Source organism: Arachis duranensis, chromosome 4 (genome assembly GCF_000817695.3).
Source record: "Arachis duranensis cultivar V14167 chromosome 4, aradu.V14167.gnm2.J7QH, whole genome shotgun sequence".
Classification (NCBI taxonomy): domain Eukaryota; kingdom Viridiplantae; phylum Streptophyta; class Magnoliopsida; order Fabales; family Fabaceae; genus Arachis; species Arachis duranensis.
Genome location: NC_029775.3, coordinates 70670836 through 70691241, shown reverse-complemented (window position 1 = coordinate 70691241; position 20406 = coordinate 70670836). Strand labels below are relative to the sequence as shown.

Genomic DNA, 20406 nt, shown 5'->3' with positions numbered 1-20406 from the left:
ACTAATTAAGGATCACAATTTCGTCCACCAAAATCCACCACCAAATCCAACACCACACACACAAAAAACTCCAACCAGCAGGGGACCCTCGAAGGAGACCATGAAAGCAGCTACCAGTGCTACAAAGAGAATTCTCAAGCCTCAGAAAAAGTGAACAAGGCCGCATGATTTCTGTGTTTTTTTTTTTGGCTAGTTATTAGCATGACATTAGACAATGCTTATTAGCAAAGTAATCTTGGCAAACTTGTTTACATGCCAACCAGAAATTATCATATTTTGGAGTTAACTCATGTTGTTTAGCTATGTTTTGGATTAAATCAGATACAATGTCATTCTAACGTTTTGCTTTAAATCTATCCAAAATTACTATCTTGTTTAATGCTTGGAATAATGTCTGAATGTTCTAAATTATATGCATACAGCAACAAAGAATTCCAAAAAAAAACATACATACAGCAACCACAACAAATTCCATGTACATCAATCATTTTTGCATCAATTCCATGTACATCAACCATTTTTACATCAACCATTACAACCAACTCTATGAACATCAATCATGTTTACACCCTAAACATACATACAGCAACAACAACAACTACTACACCAATCACAATTATATGCCACAAACTCAATTTTTTTTGGCTTTCAATAGACAACAACTTCCTCTCCAACTCTTCTACTTTTTTCTCAATATCCTTATTTCCAAGCAGCTGTTCTTCAATGGCTACTCTATCAGCTTCATCCACCGCACCCAAGGCTTCAAACTCGACGGCCTTAATTTTTTTCAAATGTTCATCCAGCCACATAAAGTACCAGCAATAGGGTTCTTTAGCCTGGAACAAAGATTCAGTGAATCACCCATTAACACCCAGCACACTATAAGCCAACTACTGTAAAAATCACTCACTTACCTTGAACAGTGGACACCCAAGAAACACTCTATTAGGGTTACTAGTCGTTCTTGACTTGTACATAATGGCGTAGACGCCACGGTAACACTTGGGCGCAATCGCAACTCGCACACATCCTCCTGGCACAGCCCATGAAGATCCCCCTCCAAGTCTTGTGCATGAAAAGCTCCCTTCACTCATCATGGAAGATCGCAGCATCAACACCCATGTCTTCCTCCAAGGTTTTCGATCAAATAGGGCTCAGGGAAGGGGACGACGTCGTTTTGTGGGTGAGGGATCGATCTGTCCTTCAACTTTTAGTATCCCCTCCAGCTCAGCAACCTAAACGGACAGGTCACACTCCCCCAGCCACATCAGCCTTCTCCGGTGACGTTTTTCAACCCAAATCAACGGAGGGGTTCAATTGTCCCAGATTTTACAAGGTGAGGGATTTAAAAGTATTTTCAAATCTTAAGGGACGAAAATGTCCAATTTTAAAAAGGTCAGGGACCGATATGTCTTTTACTCTAAAATTAAAAATCCCCATGCGTCTTAAGGATAAATTTTAAAAACACCACAAGAAAACATGACGAGATCTTAATAAAATGATAAATATTTTATACATTTTTTTTACATTTCTAATAAAGTGAATATATTACAAATTATACTTTTAAAATATACTCTGAAAACAGATACAGTTTAGTTAAATAACAATAATAATAAAAATATTATTATGGGGACAATTAGGAAACTGATGACAATAAACACTACTTCGGACAACAAAGGCAGTTATACTTTTGTTCTTCCAAAGAATTGATCCAATCATGAATTCCATTTGTAATTTGTTATATCACGAAATTGAGAACAATGCCATGAAATCATAAACACTAATAAAGGTGTTGATTGACTTTGTCAGGCTTGCTGTGCTGGTACCATGAAAGTCAATAATTTTCTTTACACAATCTTTTAATGAACTGTCATGACAGTGATTTTTCTAGCTATGGAGGTCCAATCCCAAATGTTGGGACTAAAATAGATAAGTGTTTTTTTTGGTTGCCCACCGTATCCCCCAACCCGACGAATCAAGGACTAATCCGTCGCAGATCGAAGCTTCATTTAAGGGTCTGCCGCTGGCCAACGAGTTATTTTGAAACATGACAACACCACTCAAAATTCAAAAACGGGTAGTGATCTGAGAAAACAAGGCCTTGAAGTCCTTTGTTGGTGAACCAGCTCCCTCAGGTTTTGATGCCAAGTCAAATGCCTTAAACTGAGCCTCCACAAAATTTAGTGCCTGTTAAACAAGAGGAACAACGGGATGCAAAAATCTCAGACTCAATAAGAATCCAAAAAAAGGGGAATTTTCAGGGAGCTGGTACAGACTAACAAAATAACCAAGTCGTGTTTCCCTAAATAGGTTCATGTGGTTAAAATAATGGAAAAGTTTGGTATTGTAAAACCAAAGGTTCTGAAAACCGAATTAGTCATTGAACCAGTAGAGTCAGAGGTTCAAAGATCAGTCGAGTTCAACCGATGTTGAACTGGATATAATAAAATAATATATTTATGTATAAAATATATAATTTCTTTAAAAAAATGATTTTTTTTTTGTGATTTATTATTTTAAACGGGTTCACCGGTAAAAAATCAACACTGTTCAATTGGTTATCCTGATTTTTGACCAATTCATTGGCAAGCGGTTTGTATCTTAAATCGAACTGGTCTGATGGCCAATTCTTGGTTAACTGAGTCATATCGGCCAGTTCGATCTGGTTCTCAAAACCATGGTAAAACCCTGTCAACAATTTGTGATAGGTTTAGTTATATCGCAAGTCCATATAGTTTAAAATTTTTTAATCAAGTCCTTACAGAAAACCGAATATGCAAAACTTTCTAAAATTTCATATAGATTCCTATCTAAGTTTGTATAGTTGAATATGAAAAATTTTGTGACAAGAATTTGCTCTAGAGGATTGACTACTGACATATTCAATGTAATGATTATGATATGATTGAATTCTTAAGATGTATAGATTAATTAAACCTTCAGAAGATGGAGGGGATACCTGAATACAGACTTCTGCGACATCGGGTCTAGCAATGGTTCTGGTTTCTGTCTTGAGAAGCTCATCATCCTTCCCAACGAGTAGTTCCCGAATACCACCTTCTTTATCTTGCAAGCCACCAGCCCTGAGGCCAAAAAAGAAAGAGGAAAAATATCAGCATGCTCATAAGAATGCCCCAACCAGAGACTTTAATGTACATTAACAATAAGAACATTAAGAACAAGTTCCCACAAAATATTAAAAAAGAATGCTTAATGAAGAGTAGTAGCCATGGAACTAAATGTAGCATGCAAAAACCTTTCTGGAAGGAAGGAAAAGGCCCTTTTACGACTAGCCCTACTTTTGACATTATCTTTATTTAATCTAGAAACTTCTTGTTTTCCGCAATGGTATACACCCAAAGGACTTAAATCCACGTTGGATTTTCTTTCACTAACAATAACAAAGGCTACTTCAGCTCTAGCTGATACAAGTTGTTACAGTTAAATGTGTGTCCGGGAAACATGAGAACAAGTAATATGGATATGTACAAATGTGATGGGTTAGAGTAACATGCAAGTGATAACTGTTAATTAGAACAAGTATCCTATGCCTGCCTGTAATTTTACAAGTTTCAAACGGTTGATTTTATCAGTGACAGTTATTAGTGCTGCATTATACTCTCCCAAGTTCACCCTTAAATTTAATATCTAAATCCAAGTAATAATATGTTACACTGGTATTTATTTTAATGGAAATACAGAAATACAATAGAACAGTAAAAGATAATAGAGGAATTTCGAGAGTCCTCTTCTCTCCTAGCCTAAGCCTTTCCAAATCTTTTCCTACCTCTCACCTAATCAGCTCCTCCTTTTTTGGCTGCCTTTGCTGCTGAGTTAGCATTCTCTCTCTCTCCAGGGTATGTAACAATACCTTCCCCTTGAAGCATCAGCTTGTCCTCAAGGTGAAAGGAAGGAAAGGCTTCTTGAATTGCAGCTGCTGCTTCCCACGAGTTCTCGAATTCTGGAAGGTCCCTCCACTTGATCAACACCTCCAATTTACCAGCCGCATTTTTCCTAACAGCTAGGATTTCTTGGGGTTCAGCTTGTAGTTCATACTCTTCTGTTAGAGTCGTAGGAAGTGGCTGAATCCGAGCAGTGGGCTTGACACACTTCTTCAATAAAGAAACATGGAAGACCGGATGCACCCGAGCTCCTTCCGATAATTTAAGCTTGTAGGCAACCTGCCCAATCTTCGTAAGAATCTCATAAGGGCCATAGAATCTTGCACTCAGCTTTTAGTTGACCTTTTTGCCAAGGTTTTCATTCGACAAGGCTGCAGTTTGAGGTACACAAACTCTCCTGGCTCAAAAGTGACGTCCCTCCTCTTCTTATCAGCATATGTCCTCATTCGGTTTTGGGCCATTTCTAGTTGAAACCTCAATTCATCCAACATCTGATTCCTTTCCTCCATAAGATTTCTTACTTCTTCAACCGCAGCTTCGCCCTGACCCCGCAACAGAACCGGGGTTCCCTTCCATAAAGGGCCTTGAAGGGGGTCATTTTGATCGACCCATGATAATTGGTGTTATACCAATATTCTGCCCAACTCAGCTATCGGGGCCATTGCTTTGGCGTAGACCCCGCGAAGCACCTGAGGTAAGTTTCCACGCACTTGTTGACCGCCTCGCTTTGCCCATCATGGGCTGAGCTCATCTTTAATGATGTGCCTGCTGCCTTTGAAGACTTCGGACCAGAAACCACTCATGAACAACCGCTCATGGTCGGAAACAATCGATGTAGGGAACCCATGAAGTCTCACCACTTCCTTCACAAACAGGTCTGCAACTTCCTTTGCTGAATAAGGGTGAGATAAGGGAAAGAAATGAGCGTACTTCGTCATCCTATCAACCACAACAAAGATGGTGTCCTTCCCTTTTGCCTTTGGTAGTCCTCCAATGAAGTCCATAGCTATATCCGACCAAATATTTGTTGGAATAGGGAGTGGCTGTAGCAGCCTAGCTGGAGTCAAGGTGGAATGTTTGTTCCTTTGGCATATTTCACATTGTCTCACATAATCCATGATGGCCTTCTTCATTCCCTCCCAATACAGTACTCCAGCTATCCTCTTATAAGTTCGGAAAAAACCAGAATGTCCTTCCAACTTTGTGTCATGGAATTCTTCCAATATCTTGGGAATCAACTCCGAATGCCTTGGAATAACCAAACGCCCTTGGTGCAGCAACCTCCCATTTTTCAATGCATATCCAGCAGTAACCTCCTTTCCAAAAATCAAAAATCAGATCCTGCATGATGCTCGAGTTTTGGTTCAGTTGCACCTCCACCTCCTCTTCTAAGTTTGCCCATTCAGCAGCTGAAACCATGGAAACAGCAGCAAATTGGAATTTTCTGGAGAGGGCATCAGCTACTTGGTTGTCTTTCCCTGCCTTGTATTTTATTTCGAAATCAAACCCAAGCAACTTGGTCATCCACTTCTGTTGTTCCTCGCCTCCAATTCTCTAATCAAGAAAGAATTTAAGACTCTTCTGGTCCGTATAAACAGTGAACCGTTGACTCAGGAGGTAATGCCTCCATTTTTGAATTGCCAGGATCATAGCCATCAACTCCCTCTCATAAACAGATTTAGCTTGAGCTTGTTCAGAAAGTTTCTGACTCATGTAAGCCACCGGCCTGCCTTCCTGCAGCAGTACTGCCCCTAATCCCTTCCCAGAAGCATCAGTTTCCACTGCGAAGGGCTTTGAAAATGAAGGGACAGCTAGCACTGGGACTGTCACCATGGCAGTCTTGAGTGCTTCAAAAGCTGCTTGTGCCTCATTACCCCACTTCAATTGATCCTTTTTCAGTAGTTGTGTAAGGGGCAAGCTATGCCTCCATAATTCTTCACAAAACGGCGATAGTAACCGGTTAACCCAAGGAATCCCCTCAACCCTTTGAGGTCCCTTGGAACTGGCCAATCCACCATGTCTTGAACCCTTTTGGGGTCTGCTGCCACTCCTCCTTTAGATATAATGTGACCCAGGTATTCAATACGTTCTTGGGCGAATTTGCATTTCTTCTGATTGAGGTAGAGCTGGTTGCACCGGAGGACTTCAAAAATCTGCTACAAATGACCCCAATGTTCTTCCAAACTCAAGCTCTAGACGAGTATATCATCGAAAAAAACCAAAACAAACTTCCTCAAAAATGGCCGCAACACCTGATTCATGAGTGCTTGAAAAGTGGAATGAGCGTTTGTGAGCCCAAAGGGCATCACGAGAAACTCAGTGTGTCCTTCATGAGTTCGAAAAGCGGTTTGTGGATATCATCTTCTCTCATCCTTATTTGGTGATAGCCGGACTTGAGGTCTAGCTTAGGGAATACTTTTGCATTTCCCAATTCGTCCAGCAGCTCATCAATCACCGGAATTGGGAATTTATCAGCTATGGTCTCTCGATTCAATGCTTAGTAATCTATGCAGAATCGCCAGCCTCCATCTTTTTTTTAACTAGGATCACCGGACTTGAGAACGGGCTAGTGCTCGGACGTATGATGCCAGAATTCAGCATCTCTTCTACAGTTTTCTCAATCTCGTTTTTCTGATATTGTGGGTATCTATAGGGTCTGATGCGAGGAATCTCTAACCCTTCCTTCAAGATGATTACATGGTCCTTCTCGCTGACCCTTCCTTCAAGATGATTGCATGGTCCTTTTCGCGTTTGGGTGGGAGGCCTACAGGGGTCTAAAACAGGTCCCCATATTGTTGTAGAAATTGTTGAGCTTCAGCAGAAATCACCTCTTGCTCTTGCTCCTCGGTGGCAGCAACCCTGGTGGTGATAACATAACCCTCCCCATCACTTTTCAGAGCGTGCAAGGTCTTCTTCCATGAAGCCCTGGAAGGATCACCTTTTAGTTGCATCTCCCTACCATCTTGCTTCCAGTTCAATGTTAATTCTCCATAATATCCCACAAACCTCCCTAGACTTGCCAACCATCCTGCTCCTAACACCACCTCCGAACAGCCCAGCTTCATTACAAAGAAGTTTTGGATTATTCGGACCCCTTGAACATTCAAGTGAACTCCTTCACAGCCTTCATTCCCCTTTTCTACAGCACCGTTCCCCACCTCCACTTGAAACTCCCTTTTCTTTCTCACCGGTAATGCCAGCCGCCTAACCACCTCGGTGGCAATGAAATTTGCTGAAGCCCCAGGGTCGATGAGCACCACCACTGTTCTTCCCCGAATCTCGCCTTGGACCTTAAAGGTCTTGTGAGTAGTAAGTCCCCAATAGCTGTATGATGATACTTGCAGCTCTTCCCGTTCAGGTTCCCCTTCATGGGCTTCTTGGTTCATCCCTACATCTCCTTCTGCCTCCTCTTCTGCATCTTCTCCTAGGAGTATGATTTGATAGTGCTTCATGGAGCACCTATGATCAGGTCCCCACTTCTCTCCACATCTGAAGCACAACCCTTTCCTCTGTCTCTCTGCCCACTCTTCGTTTGAGAGCCACCGTGTGCCGCTGTTACGAGTCGTCTGCGAATGAGAAGTGCTACTTCCTCCGTTCGAACTGGTGTTGAGGCCTGTACGAGGAGTAGGGGTACCTCTGTTTGTGTTGGATCCAATCTCGCTCCTCGCTTTGCCTCTGCCGTCGTGGGTGTTGCACTTCGCCGAACTAGAATTTTTCAAAAATCCAAATCTAGCTCCCACCGAACCAAATCTACCTAACCTGCTCCCTTTCGACAACCCCTCCACCCTCCTGCCGTTAGGGTCAACCCTGGTCTCCTTCCATGCTTGATTTCTCCATTCAATAGCCGTCGCTCTATCCATTAAAGCTGGTAAATTATCAAACCGAGCCACTTCCAACTCCGCCTGAATTTCTTTTTTAAGTCCATTTGCAAAGATGCACATGAGAGCCTCTATTCCCAGGTTTCTCTGCATTCGTCCTGCAGCCTTAAACTCTCGCCTATACTGAGCGACGTCCTCCACCTGTTTCACCTCTAGTAATGGAGCCATGGGTTGAGAGCAGCTACAGGTTGAAAACGTTTCAATAAGTCCTCCTTGAATCGTCTCCATGTCTGAAATGGTGTGTATTCTTCCCACCACTCCATCCATGCGAGAGCCTCTCCCTCCAAAGCAAGAGTGACAACGTCCATCCTTTCTGCCGGAGCCACCTGGGAGACACGAAAATATCTTTCCATCTTTACCAGCCAGCCATTTGCATCATCTCCCGAGAAGATGGGAATGTCAAGCTTCCTGGTAGGCTCAAATCTCCTCTGTTCTGTTTCACCTTCATTATTGCCGCCGCCCCTACCTTCTGAACCTTCTCCATCTCTCCCATTGCTCCCTCCAGCCCCTTTTCCTCCCTGGTCATGGTGTTGTTGCGAAAGCTTTTTCCTCACCTGTCTCAGCAGGTTGGTGGATAAGAGTTCAAATGATCGGTTTTGAACTTCCAGCGAACAATTATGAGCCTCCCTCATCTCCTCCATTTGCTTCTCCAAAACTTCCAACCTCGACTCCATGGCAGCTCGCGTGGAAACCATGCACAGAACACCGAAGATCGGTGCTCTATTACCAGTTGTTACACTGGTATTTATTTTAATGGAAATACCGAAATACAATAGAACAGTAAAAGATAATAGAGGAATTTCGAGAGTCATCTTCTCTCCTAGCCTAGGCCTTTCCAAATTTTTTCGTACCTCTCACCTAATCAGCTCCTCCTTTTATTGCCTTCCCTCAAATTAATTATCATAATTAGCATTCAACTCCTACGATTACGCCTCCCTGATTCTCTCATCAATTATTGTCACTTATGATTACACGTTTCTCCTGCCTATTATTCCTCCCTTTTCTTTGTTGCTTCTTCTAGAATAATGATAAGGTAAAGGGATTATTTTCTTTCCTTTTTTGGCTGCCTTTGCTGCTGAGTCAGCATTCTCTCTCTCCAGGGTAGGTAACATAATACTTCTATACAAATTCACTTTGCATAAGCAAGGCCATTGTTATTTCCATATACAACTCTAACTTTTCAAATTTTGTACAGCAGAAAGAACAATATAAAAAATTCCGGCCAAAACAACCCGGTATGAAGATAATACTAAGCATCAACAGAGAGTGAGTTTGTAGGTGCTGTTAAATTTTAGTGGATTTAAACACTTTATTTAAAATGCAATTTCAACTCAAACCCGAAATATTCTTCCACTGAACAAACAAAAGAACGAAACATATAAGAAAAATCCTCGGACAGCTATATATGTCTAAGTACGGACAGAAATTGGTGCACCTTATGATTGTGTATGGAATACCAGAGTCTGCAAGATATTGCTCAGCCTTTCTTTTCCAAACCTGCAATCAATACAATATGAAACTTGCATCGTGCTCTAAAATGAAATGCAAGCTCTACTTGAAGGAGAAAAAATAACTAACCAATATATTCCCATTACCCAAGCTGTTCAAAGGATGGTTAAGGTCTGTTCCTCCCATAGACCCAACCAACACAACCTGCTTCACTCCTGCAGCCTTAGCTGTTCATATAGGTAAAACCAATTTCAATATTGCAAACATGGACAAATTTGTTATGTTCTACGATTAATCAAAAGAACATAAACAGACCCTACCAGCATCTATTTGGTTTTTCTGCCCAATCCAGTCAACCTAATAAGCAAAAGATATAGTACAGTATGAGTGAAAAGGAGATAAATATCAAATTTTAATTAAGTACATCTAATACATGGAAACTATTAGTAGTTGCACCTGTTCAGGATAAGCACCATCTTCAAAGTAGAACTCAGGTCGTTGACCTTTGGTTGGATCAAACCCAGCTTTCATCTGTGGCACTGCACTTGTAAGAATTATTAGAGCATCCACACCTTGAATTGCAGGAACGATACTATCAGCATTTCTTATGTCCCCCACGAAAACATCATCCGCAGCACCAATTTTCTGTTTGCTTTCTTCAGTTCTGACAAGGCCTCTTGCAACATACTCGGCTGACCGCTCTTTTAGTTTTTTATACACTATTTGTCCTGAAAAAGGTAACAAGAGTAAAACTATGTTAGGACCTCTAACGTATCACTACCCTCTTGTATTGTTAACCTAGGTAACTGCATATGTTCAAGTTCTATAAGAAATAGGAATAGGAGAATGCTAAGATAGAACATAATATAGGAGAATGCTAAGGGGCTAAGGGCTAGTGACTAAATTGATAAATTTTCTTAAACATATTTAGTTAGCATCCAATTGAACATATGTATGCTATCAGTTAACATTTTACATCATCAATCGTTGACAAAAATTATGAGTAGAGTAACTGAAAGACATATATAATTAATTCGTAATTTTTGAAGGACCAATTTGATTGAAAAAATCTTTTAGGGACAAATTTAAAGAATGTCTTGTCTTACAGGGACTAATTTGACTATTAACCCAAAAAATTTTCAATAATCATAAGTCAAAGTGTTTTTCTTTTCTATTCTAATTTATACAATCATATAATTTCAGTTTTCTTTTCATTTATATGGCATCATAAACCAACAACCTTAATCATTTGATACTACAAAACTATGAAGACTTTCAAGAGCAATGCACAAATCAACACATTTGATAATATGTCCTGAAACCCAACCCCATCAGATTGGATAACTGCAGATCGGGTTTGTGTTGCCATCCCTATCGCGATAGAGGCATAGAACTTTAGAATGCATTCTTCACTGTAACAAAACCTCTGTGAAGTGAGGTTCTGAACTTACAAGTGCGATTTCTACAGAAATGTTTCTAATTGCACCACTTAGGCACCTGAGATTGGCAATCACTAGTGGTGGAGAGGACGTAATTGGTGCAATTGAGACCTGGACGACTATTTTAGTGCAGGCTTTAAATCTCAGGACCAGTTTGGGATTTAACTCCAGCAGAACCATATCATGCTGTAGCCTTATCCTTTACACACAGATTATGGTACATGCAACAAGAAACATAACAGCAGCATCTTTCAAACATCATTTAACTTCACCTAAGACCTTAAAAACCCCAAAATGCCAATTTTTGTCTCGCTCTCTTTATCTATTGACAGGGAAAGAAAGCATGGAATTTGACTAAGCATACAACAAAAAGAGACTCACTCACCTGTACGGCCACCAGCACCAGTGACAATCACAGTTCTCTTTGATGAATCAGCCATGGTCGCAACACTGATTCCCACCCTCCCCTTCACACCCTTATGGCTCCTCCTCGTAGCAAACGATGATGAAAAAGACCACAAAGAAGAGGAAGAAGAAGACAGAAGCCTTAATGAGGAAGAAGAAATCGGTGAGGGAAGTGAGTATTTATGGCATTGGAAAGGGACACGTGTATGAGCCATAGCCATCACGGTTGCTGTTCACAACTGCATTGTGCCTTAATCAATGAATGAAGATTGAATTCAGCTATCTGTAACACTGTGTTCCAAGATGCCACCCTTAGACAGAAATGTAAATGTATGAATCTGTCGTTGGTTGAGCCTCACTTCTTGTTGACGAACTTATTAATTATTCTTATGATTCCTTTCTTTAGATATTCTTTAGTGTTTACTTTCGGATTTCCTTATCCGCTTACCTTATCCGGTTACTATTAATTTGGATCTGTATTTTCCTTTTTTTTTCTGGTAAAATAGGATTTTCCATTTATTTGGGAAAAGAAATTTGGATGGGTAGTGTCGTGTTTAAGTCGACTTTTGTTCGAGCTAGACTCAACTTTTAAATTACTCATGTTAGAGTTGCACAATAAAATAGCTACTCATATTAAATATATTTTAAAATATAAAATATATATTTAAATATAAATATATAATGATTTTTTTTATTTATATAATATTTTTATTTTAATCGACATATAATAATTAGTATATATAATTTTATAAATTTTATATAATAACTTAATAAAATATGATATTTAAAGAGTAAATTTAATAAATATTTTAGAACATAATTGAATTCTTAAAAAAATGATTTACAATTCAATTCTTATAGCAATTTTTTAGTTTGAAACGAAAAGAATTAAGTTAAAATTAGAAAAAATGGTCATTTTTACTCATAAATATTTAGAATATTAACAAAAATATTTAAAAAAAGGTAAAACACTTAAATAAATCAATGAACCATCAATATTACTCAATAGTTCCAAAATAAAAAATGTTAAGTAGATGTTCCAATGCATATATCTATATAAATCGAATTGATTTAATTCGAATTACACATTCTGGTATCAAATCGAATCAATTTGATTCAAATGAGCAGGGTTATTGGTAAATCGAAATTATTTGATTCGAATTACCAATGATTGATATTCAAAATATAGCCCATGAGTAGTAAATCAAATCAACTAGATTCGATTTATATTGAACAACCCATATATAGTAAATCGAATCAGCTTAATTCGAATTAGTACTGATACAGATTATTGACATTTACTACTTTAAAGTTAATATATCAATAAGAAAATACTCTCATTTGAATTCAAATAAAATATCAAAAAATCATAACAAATATGAATAGAAATCTAATTTTTATGTTTTAGTTCAAATTTCAGAAAATCTATATTTTTATAAACTTATAAATTTAAAACAGAACAATAAACGATTTCTAAAAATTCACTAAAAAAACATTTTTGACTCATTAGCATCTAAAGAATCATTACCGGAACTTTTGATGTTGAAAAAGTTAATATAAAGTATAGCCCTCTAAGGTGACATAGGGGTTAAAACTTTTTTTTTTTTTGAATCAGAAATAGTTATACTTAAATTGATGATTTGTGCTTAAATATTGAATGCTTTTGTGCTTAAATGGTATATTTCCTTGATCTTTTAATTTTATAAATCTTGTAGGAAATAAGAAGAAAAAGAAGCAAAGAAGCACAAAATAAGCTAAAAAGGAGAAAAAAAAAAGAGTTTTGGGGCACACTTTGAAGTTGGAGCACACTTTAGAGCCTTAGGCTACACTTTTAAAAGCGCGGTCCATGACCAAACTAAGGAAGAAAAGCGTGGTCCAAGGGAAGAAAAGCGTGTCTCACAACAAGGAGCAAAGGCACAAAGCTCTTGCCAAGAGCCTAAAGCTCTTGCCAAGAGCTTTACTTCAAAAAGCATGGCAAAACTCAAAGCAAAGCTCTTGCCTAAAGCTCTTGCCAAGAGCTTTTTCGGGCTTCTTCAAGGAAAAATCAAGGAAAATGAGCTTGGAAGCAAAATTTTCGCAAAGTTAAAATCTGGGCGCTCACAACATGACCATGCCTTCTTCAAAGGGCTATACCTTGAGCTACAGATGTCCGATTGATGTGCTTCCAGTTGCGTTGGAAAGCTGACATTCAGAGCTTTCCAACAATATTTGGCAATCCATATTTGGCATAGAATTGAGACACGAGTGAAAAACATCTTTAAGGGCCAAAAATAAGCAAAAATGAATCAAAGTGCTTCCACCAGGATTCGAAGAGGGATACCAAGGGAAGCAAGGAAGTAGCGCTACTCATGTGCCAAGGAAAATGGCCAGCAAGTGCTTCACCCAAGGCTTGAACCATGGACCTCAAGGACAAGTAAAGCTCTTGCCAAGAGCTTAAATACGCACACTTTGGCAAGGAAGGGAACCAAAGCTCTTGGCCAAAGCTCTTGCCAAGAGCCGAGCCTTCCCCTGGGAGCAACACCCATGGTCCAAATTCAACCAAAAATCCAATTTAATTCAATTCTTCACTAAATTAAAAAGCCAACCGGATCCACTCTTCAAATAAAAAGAAAGCAAGGCCCGTTGACTCAAAGGCACAAGAACAAGCTAGAATTAGGATTTTCATTTTAATTGTAATTTCATTTTCATTGGGTAAAGCCTATAAAAAGGCATCTGTTTCATTTCATTAGAGGAGCTCTCCATTAGGGAAGGCTGGCTCCAATAGGGAGTTTTGTATTCTTTAGTTTTCATTTTGCTCTCTCTTTTAGTTTTCATTTTCTGTTTTGAATCTTGGGTGGAGAATTGAAGGAATTTTGTTTCATTCTCCCTTTGAGATTTCTCTTTGTTCTTCTTCTGCAACATTTTAGTGAAGTGTGATTTGAATCAAAGTCTCTTTACTGTTTTCATTTCTCTTTCTTCTTCAAGTTATTTGCTGTTGGATCAAGGAAGGAATTGAGATCTAGACTTGTTTTCTAGTCTCTTTGATTTTCTGAGATCTTCAATTTCATTTTGCAATTAAGCTGAGTTTCATCTCTATTTAGCTTTCTCAAGCAATTTTGCTTTGCTGTTTTTTTCACTGTTTCATTGAAATTATCAAGTGCTCTTTGAGATTTGAGAATTGATCTCAGTCTTCTTGCTGGTTTACTTTTCTGCTACAATTTCCTTCTCTGCAATTTTTACTTTCTATTCTATTGCTCCCAATTTACTTTCCTGCACGTGTATTCCTCTGCATTTTACATTTGAGCTACTGTGATCTGAATTTAATTTTCCTGCACTTTAAATTTTCTGTCACTTATTTTCAAGATCTCTTTGATTGCTTGTTTCATTGCCCCTTTAATTTCCAGCACCCAATCCCCTTTACATTCAATACAATTTACATTTCTTGTCATTTAAGATTCCATCAATTTACATTTCTTACTCTTTAAGATTCAGTCAATTTTACTTTCTACAACTTTTAATTCACTGCCATTTACTTTCTGTTGGTTACACTTCACACAATTCACTCAATGTTAGCTTGACTAAACTAATCACCCACTAAAGTTGCTTGATCCATCAATCCCTGTGGGATCGACCTCACTCTAAGTGAGTTATTACTACTTGATGCGATCCGGTACACTTGTCGGTTAGTTGTGTGTTTGGGAATTTATTTTTTCACAAAACACCATTAAGTTTTTGGCGCGGTTGCTGGGGATTGATTAGATCAATAATGATTAAGTGGGTGAGAAGTCTAGATTAAGCATTTTCTTTGTTTTTGTTCTATGTTTTAAATTGAAACCAAGGTGTTTGTGTTTTTGTCTCACTAAGCAAATCTCATCTGAGACATGAATTTCAATTCTATTTGGTGTTGTGTTTTACAAAATTCAAATGGAGTTCAACTCATCTTGTGATTAAGCAAATTTTCTGGGATATTACCCACCATCACCAAGTGACTATTCTAATGGTGGTTAGGAATATCACCGAGAAATTGCAGATCCTGAGCACTCCAATCCATGGAGATATGCTTCAGAATCATAAGATGAGCAAGAGAATCATATGGGATATTTCTCACCACCACAAGGTGATTCAAGTCATTATTCTAAGGGTGGCTGGGAATATCACCAAGAAATTGTAAATTCTGAGCACTCCAATCCATGGAGATTTGCTCCAAAGCCACAAATTGATCAAGCTAAGCACATGATATACTGTCTAGAACCATAAAATGACTTATGTCATTATCCTCATGGTGGATGAGAGTATCAACAAGGAATGAGGGAGTATGAACAATCAAGTGAAATGAGCTATTTTCCAGAGCCACAAAGTGACTCATACTGTGATGGCACGTACACAAATGATGGCTGTGAAGGAAAATGCAATGATTCACATTCTAATTATTTAAGGACATTATCACTTGATTGTGCTGCCAGAGCATACTTGGAAGATTGTTTATCCATGCCACAAAATAATCCACACTTTGATGAATTTGTGGGTGGGAGGATCAAAACCAAGTAACATTCAACAGTTCATACTCCACTTATCAAGAGCAATCATCACTTGAGCAAACCTTCAATTCACTCATACAAAATTGTCCAACCTCACCTCCCAGTTCCTCATTTGAAGATTGTTCATCACTTGATTATGCCTCAACACAAAGTCTCTTCCAAGATCCATACAATTCATTCCACCAACCACAAAACTTATTTCATAATCCACAAGATTCATCCAATACCACTCAAAACAACTTCACTACAGCACCCACATATCCAGAAACTCATTCTCAACCTTCATCTTTTGAGCTAATAGCTGAGGATCCCCTTCAAAAATCCAAAGAATTATTGAAAAGACAAGAACAACTCATGGATGAACAACAACAATCCTGGAGAGAAAAAGAAATCCTTCTTCAGAAGATGGATGAGCATTTGGAGAACATAGGGAAACACTCAGAACCACTAAGCAAGAAGAATGAAGATCACTTGGTGGATGTGAAGGAGAAAGTGGAAGAGCAAGATGAGGAAGCCTCTGTGTCAAGTAAAATTTCAATGGAAAAGGAGGTGGTGGAGGCAATTAAACCTGAAGCTGCATATCCACAGAAGCCACTTGAGATAAAAGAACATGAAGACTCACAACCTCCACAAACCTCCCTGAACCAAAGACCCTTAACACTTGAATCTGTGATTGAGAAATATGAAGAGGAGATGAAGAAATTTTGGGAAGAACAACAAACTTCCTCCATGAAAGTGTTATTAAGTCAATAGTTGAGTGCAAAAGAGGAAGTGGAAGAACAAGAAAGTGAGAAGGACAATCAAGGAAGTCTAAACTCAAGTGAAGCAGAGAATTACATGAAGGAAGAGCTCACTGAACCATCAATTCAAAAAGCTCTTCATGAAGAAATCACTCTAACAATCAACTCCAAGTAAAAGTGTCACACTAAGTTTGGTGTGCCACTTATATTTTATGCAATGTATCATGCACACCCTCTTATTTTTGCAACCAAAATGTCTCTGTTTCTCTGCACCTTCATATCTTTAATTTTGCTTGCTTAGAGCACATGTACTACTAACATTTCATTGTGTAAGTGATAAATCGCTATTTTATGATTCATATTGTGTTTAATTGTGTGGTTTTATCAAGTCTTAGCTCACTTATTCATATGATTAATTGTATTCACAATTCCTTCCTAAAAATATTCTATGATTGAAAACTTGCTTCCTAAAGACCTTTTAGTTGTATATTTTTATTTTCTTTCGTACCATTCGATGCCGTGATCTGTGTGTTAAGTATTTCAGGCTTCATAGGGCAAGGATGGCGTAAGGAATGAAGAGGAAGCGTGCAAAAGTGGAAGGAACACAAGGAATTAAGGAGATGACCAGCGAGAAGTCACGCGGTCGCATGGCTCACGCGACCGCGTGAAATGGAAGAAATCACAGTGACGCGCTCGCGTTCCTAACGCGACCGCGCGGATTGGAAGTTGCACGAACGACGCGAATGCATGGACGATGCACACGCGTGGTACGAAAAATGCTGAGTGACGCGAACGCGTGGACGACACGGCCGCGTGACGTGCGCGATCCGCAAAATTACAGAAGTCACTGGCATAGATTCTGGGCCGCATTTCAACCCAGTTTTCGGCCCAGAAACATAGATTAGAGCCAGTGAACATGCAGAGACAAGGGCAACAATTCATTTCGCATAATTTCAAGTTTTTAGATCTGATTTTACTCCTTCCCTAGGTTTCTCTTTTTGACATTCATAAATTAGGATTGAAGATTTTTGGCTTTAGCTTTTGAGAAGAGTCTACCTCCGGTACTAGTTATTATAGTTTGTTATTTACTTTTCATTTACTCTTTCGTATTCTCAATCTGTCCAGAGTTGATATTGGATTATTTTCATAGTTTATTAATACAAAACTATTTTTACTTTTAATTAATCTCTTTCATCATTATTTATTATGTCTCTTCTTATTCCCCTTATTGATTTTGTGAAGTTTACATTTATAATGATGGAGTAGTTCCCCAACTTGATTGGGAGTTGATTAAAAGGAGAACCTTGAGTTGGAATACTCAAGAGTTCAATTGTAATTGGTTCATTGTTGGTTGGCTTGTTAGTCACTAACTCTAATACTTCCCAAGGGAGAGGATTCGGACTTGTGAATAGAAGTTGACTTTTAATTTGACTTTCATTCATTCGTTGAGGGTTAACTAAATAAAAACAATGACTAATTATTAATTGATCTTGACAAAATTTCAACAAGGATAGAACTTTCAATTAATCTTCTCACGGTCAAGATTTTATTTAAATCATATAAATTCTCTAATTTAATTTTTTGTTCATCAAACTCAAAACCCATTTTGAAAACCTCTGATTGATAAAATAGCACATCTTCCTGCAACTCGTTGGGAGACGACCTGGGACTCATACTCCCAGTATTTTATTTCTAAAATTTGTGACAACTCTTTTTTTTTTAAATTGATAAGTGGATTTTTCGCCGGTTAAGAACTGTACTCGCAACGCCATTTCTCTAATTAATTCTTAATCTGCCAATTTCTGCTCACGTCAATTTTTGGCGCCGTTGTCGGGGAGTTGCAATAGTGTGCTAATTTATTGATTGAAATTTATTTAATTGCATTTTTCTTTTATTTTGTTACTATGAGCTGCACGTTTCTTTCATTAAATGACGCGTTCACTTCCTGATCCAAGCTTGCCAGTATTTGACCCTGAGATTCAAAGAACTATTTCACATATAAGGCAAGCTCGGCATCGGCTAGTCCTCTCTGAGGGCGAATCTGAAACGTCATCTAAGGAAGAAACAAGCTCCCTCTCTACTGATCTAGTTGATTCACGTGCAGGTGACATGGCAGCACCTAGGAAAGTCACTATCCAAGAGGCTGGAGCCCCTGATTTTACACTACAGCCATACCAGGCATGCCACCCAACAGTGGCTGTGGATTTTGAAATAAAGACTGCACTACTCAACTTGATGCCCAAGTTTCATAGCTTACCTGCTCAAGAGCCTATCAAGCACCTTAGGGATTTTCAGACAGCTTGTTCTACTGTTAAGCGTGATGGTACTGACAAAACTTCTATTCTGTTAAAAGCTTTCCCATTCTCTCTTGAGGGAAAGGCAAAAGAGTGGTACTACACTCAACCTGGAGCAACCGTTTCTAACTGGGATAAACTTAGAAAGGAATTTTTAGAGAAATTCTTTCTAGCTGAGGTTACCGATAAACTAAGGAAAGACATTTCTATGATCGTTCAGGACGAATCTGAGACTCTCTACGAATATTGGGAGTGCTTCAATAATCTTCTGGAAACATGTCCCCACCATATGATTGACAAGATAGTGTTGCTCGGTTACTTTACACAGGGCATGAAATCTCAAGATAAAACCACATTGGAAGGCGCTAGCAATGGGTCTATGAAAAAGTACAAGACTACGGAAGAGGCATGGCAATTGATCAGCGACTTAGCTGAATCTACTAGGAATCACAGGCAGAAACAAAGCCGGTCAAGAGCTGTTGCAGAGGTATCCTCTAGCAAAGAGACTACTGCTCTAACTCAAAGCTTATTTGAAATGACCAACTTACTGAAGCAGATGCAATTGAGTCAACAACAAGCTCAGCGAGTTCAGCCTTCTCCACCACACCAAAGCCAACAGTTGGTTCCACAAAGAGTATGCGGGATTTGTGCCGATTACAGTCATTATACTGATGAGTGTCCGCAACTCCAACAGGAAGACCACACTATGGCAACCACTTATAACTTCTATGATCGCCCCAATAAAGGGTACAATCAGGGTGGCAACTACAACCATGGATGGCAGGATAACCCCAACCAAGGTTGGAGGGACAATTATAACAGAGGAGGCAGAGATAATAATAGAAACCAGAGATGGAATAATAATAACAACTTTAGGCAGCAGAATCAGAATCAAGCCTACAGAGCACCTCATCTAAGGTAGCCTCAAGCATCACAGCAGACCCCTCAGTTTACTTATCCCTCTTCATCTCCTAATGACGAGTTATTATAATCTATTGATAGGAGACAGTAGTCCATGGAAAACAACCTTACTTCTACTCTAAATGGTCTGAACTCTACCTTGCAAGCCCTTGTTTCACAGATTGGATCACTGAATAACTCTAACAACCAGTCCTCAAGCTCTGGTGGACTCTCCTCTCAACCATTACCCAACCTCAAGGGTGGCATCAATGCCATTAACCTGAGATCTGGAACCACACTACAAGAGAGGAATTCAGAGGAATCAAGCCCATCAAAACACGCCCTAGCTGCGGACACGGCTGAGGTAGAGGATGTTGAAGAAGAAGATGAAGCACAAGGCATGGCTGAAGCAGAAGCAGCCCAACCAAGGAGTGCGGAACCCCAGCAAGCTGAAGCTATAAAAGACGCCACTCCTATTCCATTTTCACACCTTGCTAAGAAGCCCAGGAAGCAGATGGAACTTGATCCCAAAATGGTAGAGATCTTCAAAAAGGTTGAGGTAACTGTTCCCCTTTTTGATGTTATTCAGCAAGTTCCTAAATACGCAAAGTTTCTAAAGAATTGTGCATACATAAAGATAAAATTAATGAATTAGAAACTATTCCTTTAGGTAGTTCTATATTTGCTTTAATGGGAAATATACCTGAAAAATGTAGTGACTGCTAACTACTATTTCATGGTTTATCTTGTGCTCAATTGAGTGGATTTTATCAACTCTTTACCCACGTATTCATACTATTTGCATGGTTTTACATTTGCCTTCCTAATTATGTGCTTTGATTGAAAACGTGCTTCTTTGGCCTTAAGTTCCCTATATTTAAT

At 38.9% G+C, this 20406-nt stretch overlaps 2 protein-coding genes across 2 annotated transcripts; both read right to left on the bottom strand.

Moving 5' to 3' along the window:
• Nucleotides 1-426: 426 nt before the first annotated feature.
• On the bottom strand, nt 427-1365 carry LOC110280478 (uncharacterized protein At4g04775-like). Its single transcript, XM_021141538.2, has 2 exons — nt 915-1365; nt 427-836 (listed from the first exon to the last, which is right to left on the bottom strand). The coding sequence occupies exons 1-2, from the start codon at nt 1110-1112 to the stop codon at nt 564-566; spliced, it is 471 nt and encodes a 156-aa protein (XP_020997197.2). The 5' UTR covers nt 1113-1365; the 3' UTR covers nt 427-563.
• Nucleotides 1366-1706: 341 nt separating this feature from the next.
• Nucleotides 1707-11477, bottom strand: LOC107484263 (uncharacterized protein At5g02240). Its single transcript, XM_016104875.3, has 7 exons — nt 11054-11477; nt 9686-9957; nt 9550-9586; nt 9359-9456; nt 9216-9277; nt 2960-3083; nt 1707-2187 (listed from the first exon to the last, which is right to left on the bottom strand). Exons 1-7 carry the CDS (start codon nt 11292-11294, stop codon nt 2068-2070), a joined length of 954 nt encoding a protein of 317 aa, XP_015960361.1. The 5' UTR covers nt 11295-11477; the 3' UTR covers nt 1707-2067.
• Between the last annotated feature and the right edge of the window lie 8929 nt (nt 11478-20406).

Coding starts and splice junctions, on each gene's coding strand:
- LOC110280478 (XM_021141538.2), bottom strand. CDS start 1,112: ATGCTGCGATCTTCCATGATGAGTGAAGGGAGCTTTTCATGCACAAGA. Junction 837..914: donor TTGGGTGTCCACTGTTCAAG/GTAAGTGAGTGA, acceptor TCTTTGTTCCAG/GCTAAAGAACCCTATTGCTG.
- LOC107484263 (XM_016104875.3), bottom strand. CDS start 11,294: ATGGCTATGGCTCATACACGTGTCCCTTTCCAATGCCATAAATACTCA. Junction 9,457..9,549: donor GAAAAACCAAATAGATGCTG/GTAGGGTCTGTT, acceptor CTATATGAACAG/CTAAGGCTGCAGGAGTGAAG. Junction 2,188..2,959: donor TCGCAGAAGTCTGTATTCAG/GTATCCCCTCCA, acceptor CTTGTTTAACAG/GCACTAAATTTTGTGGAGGC.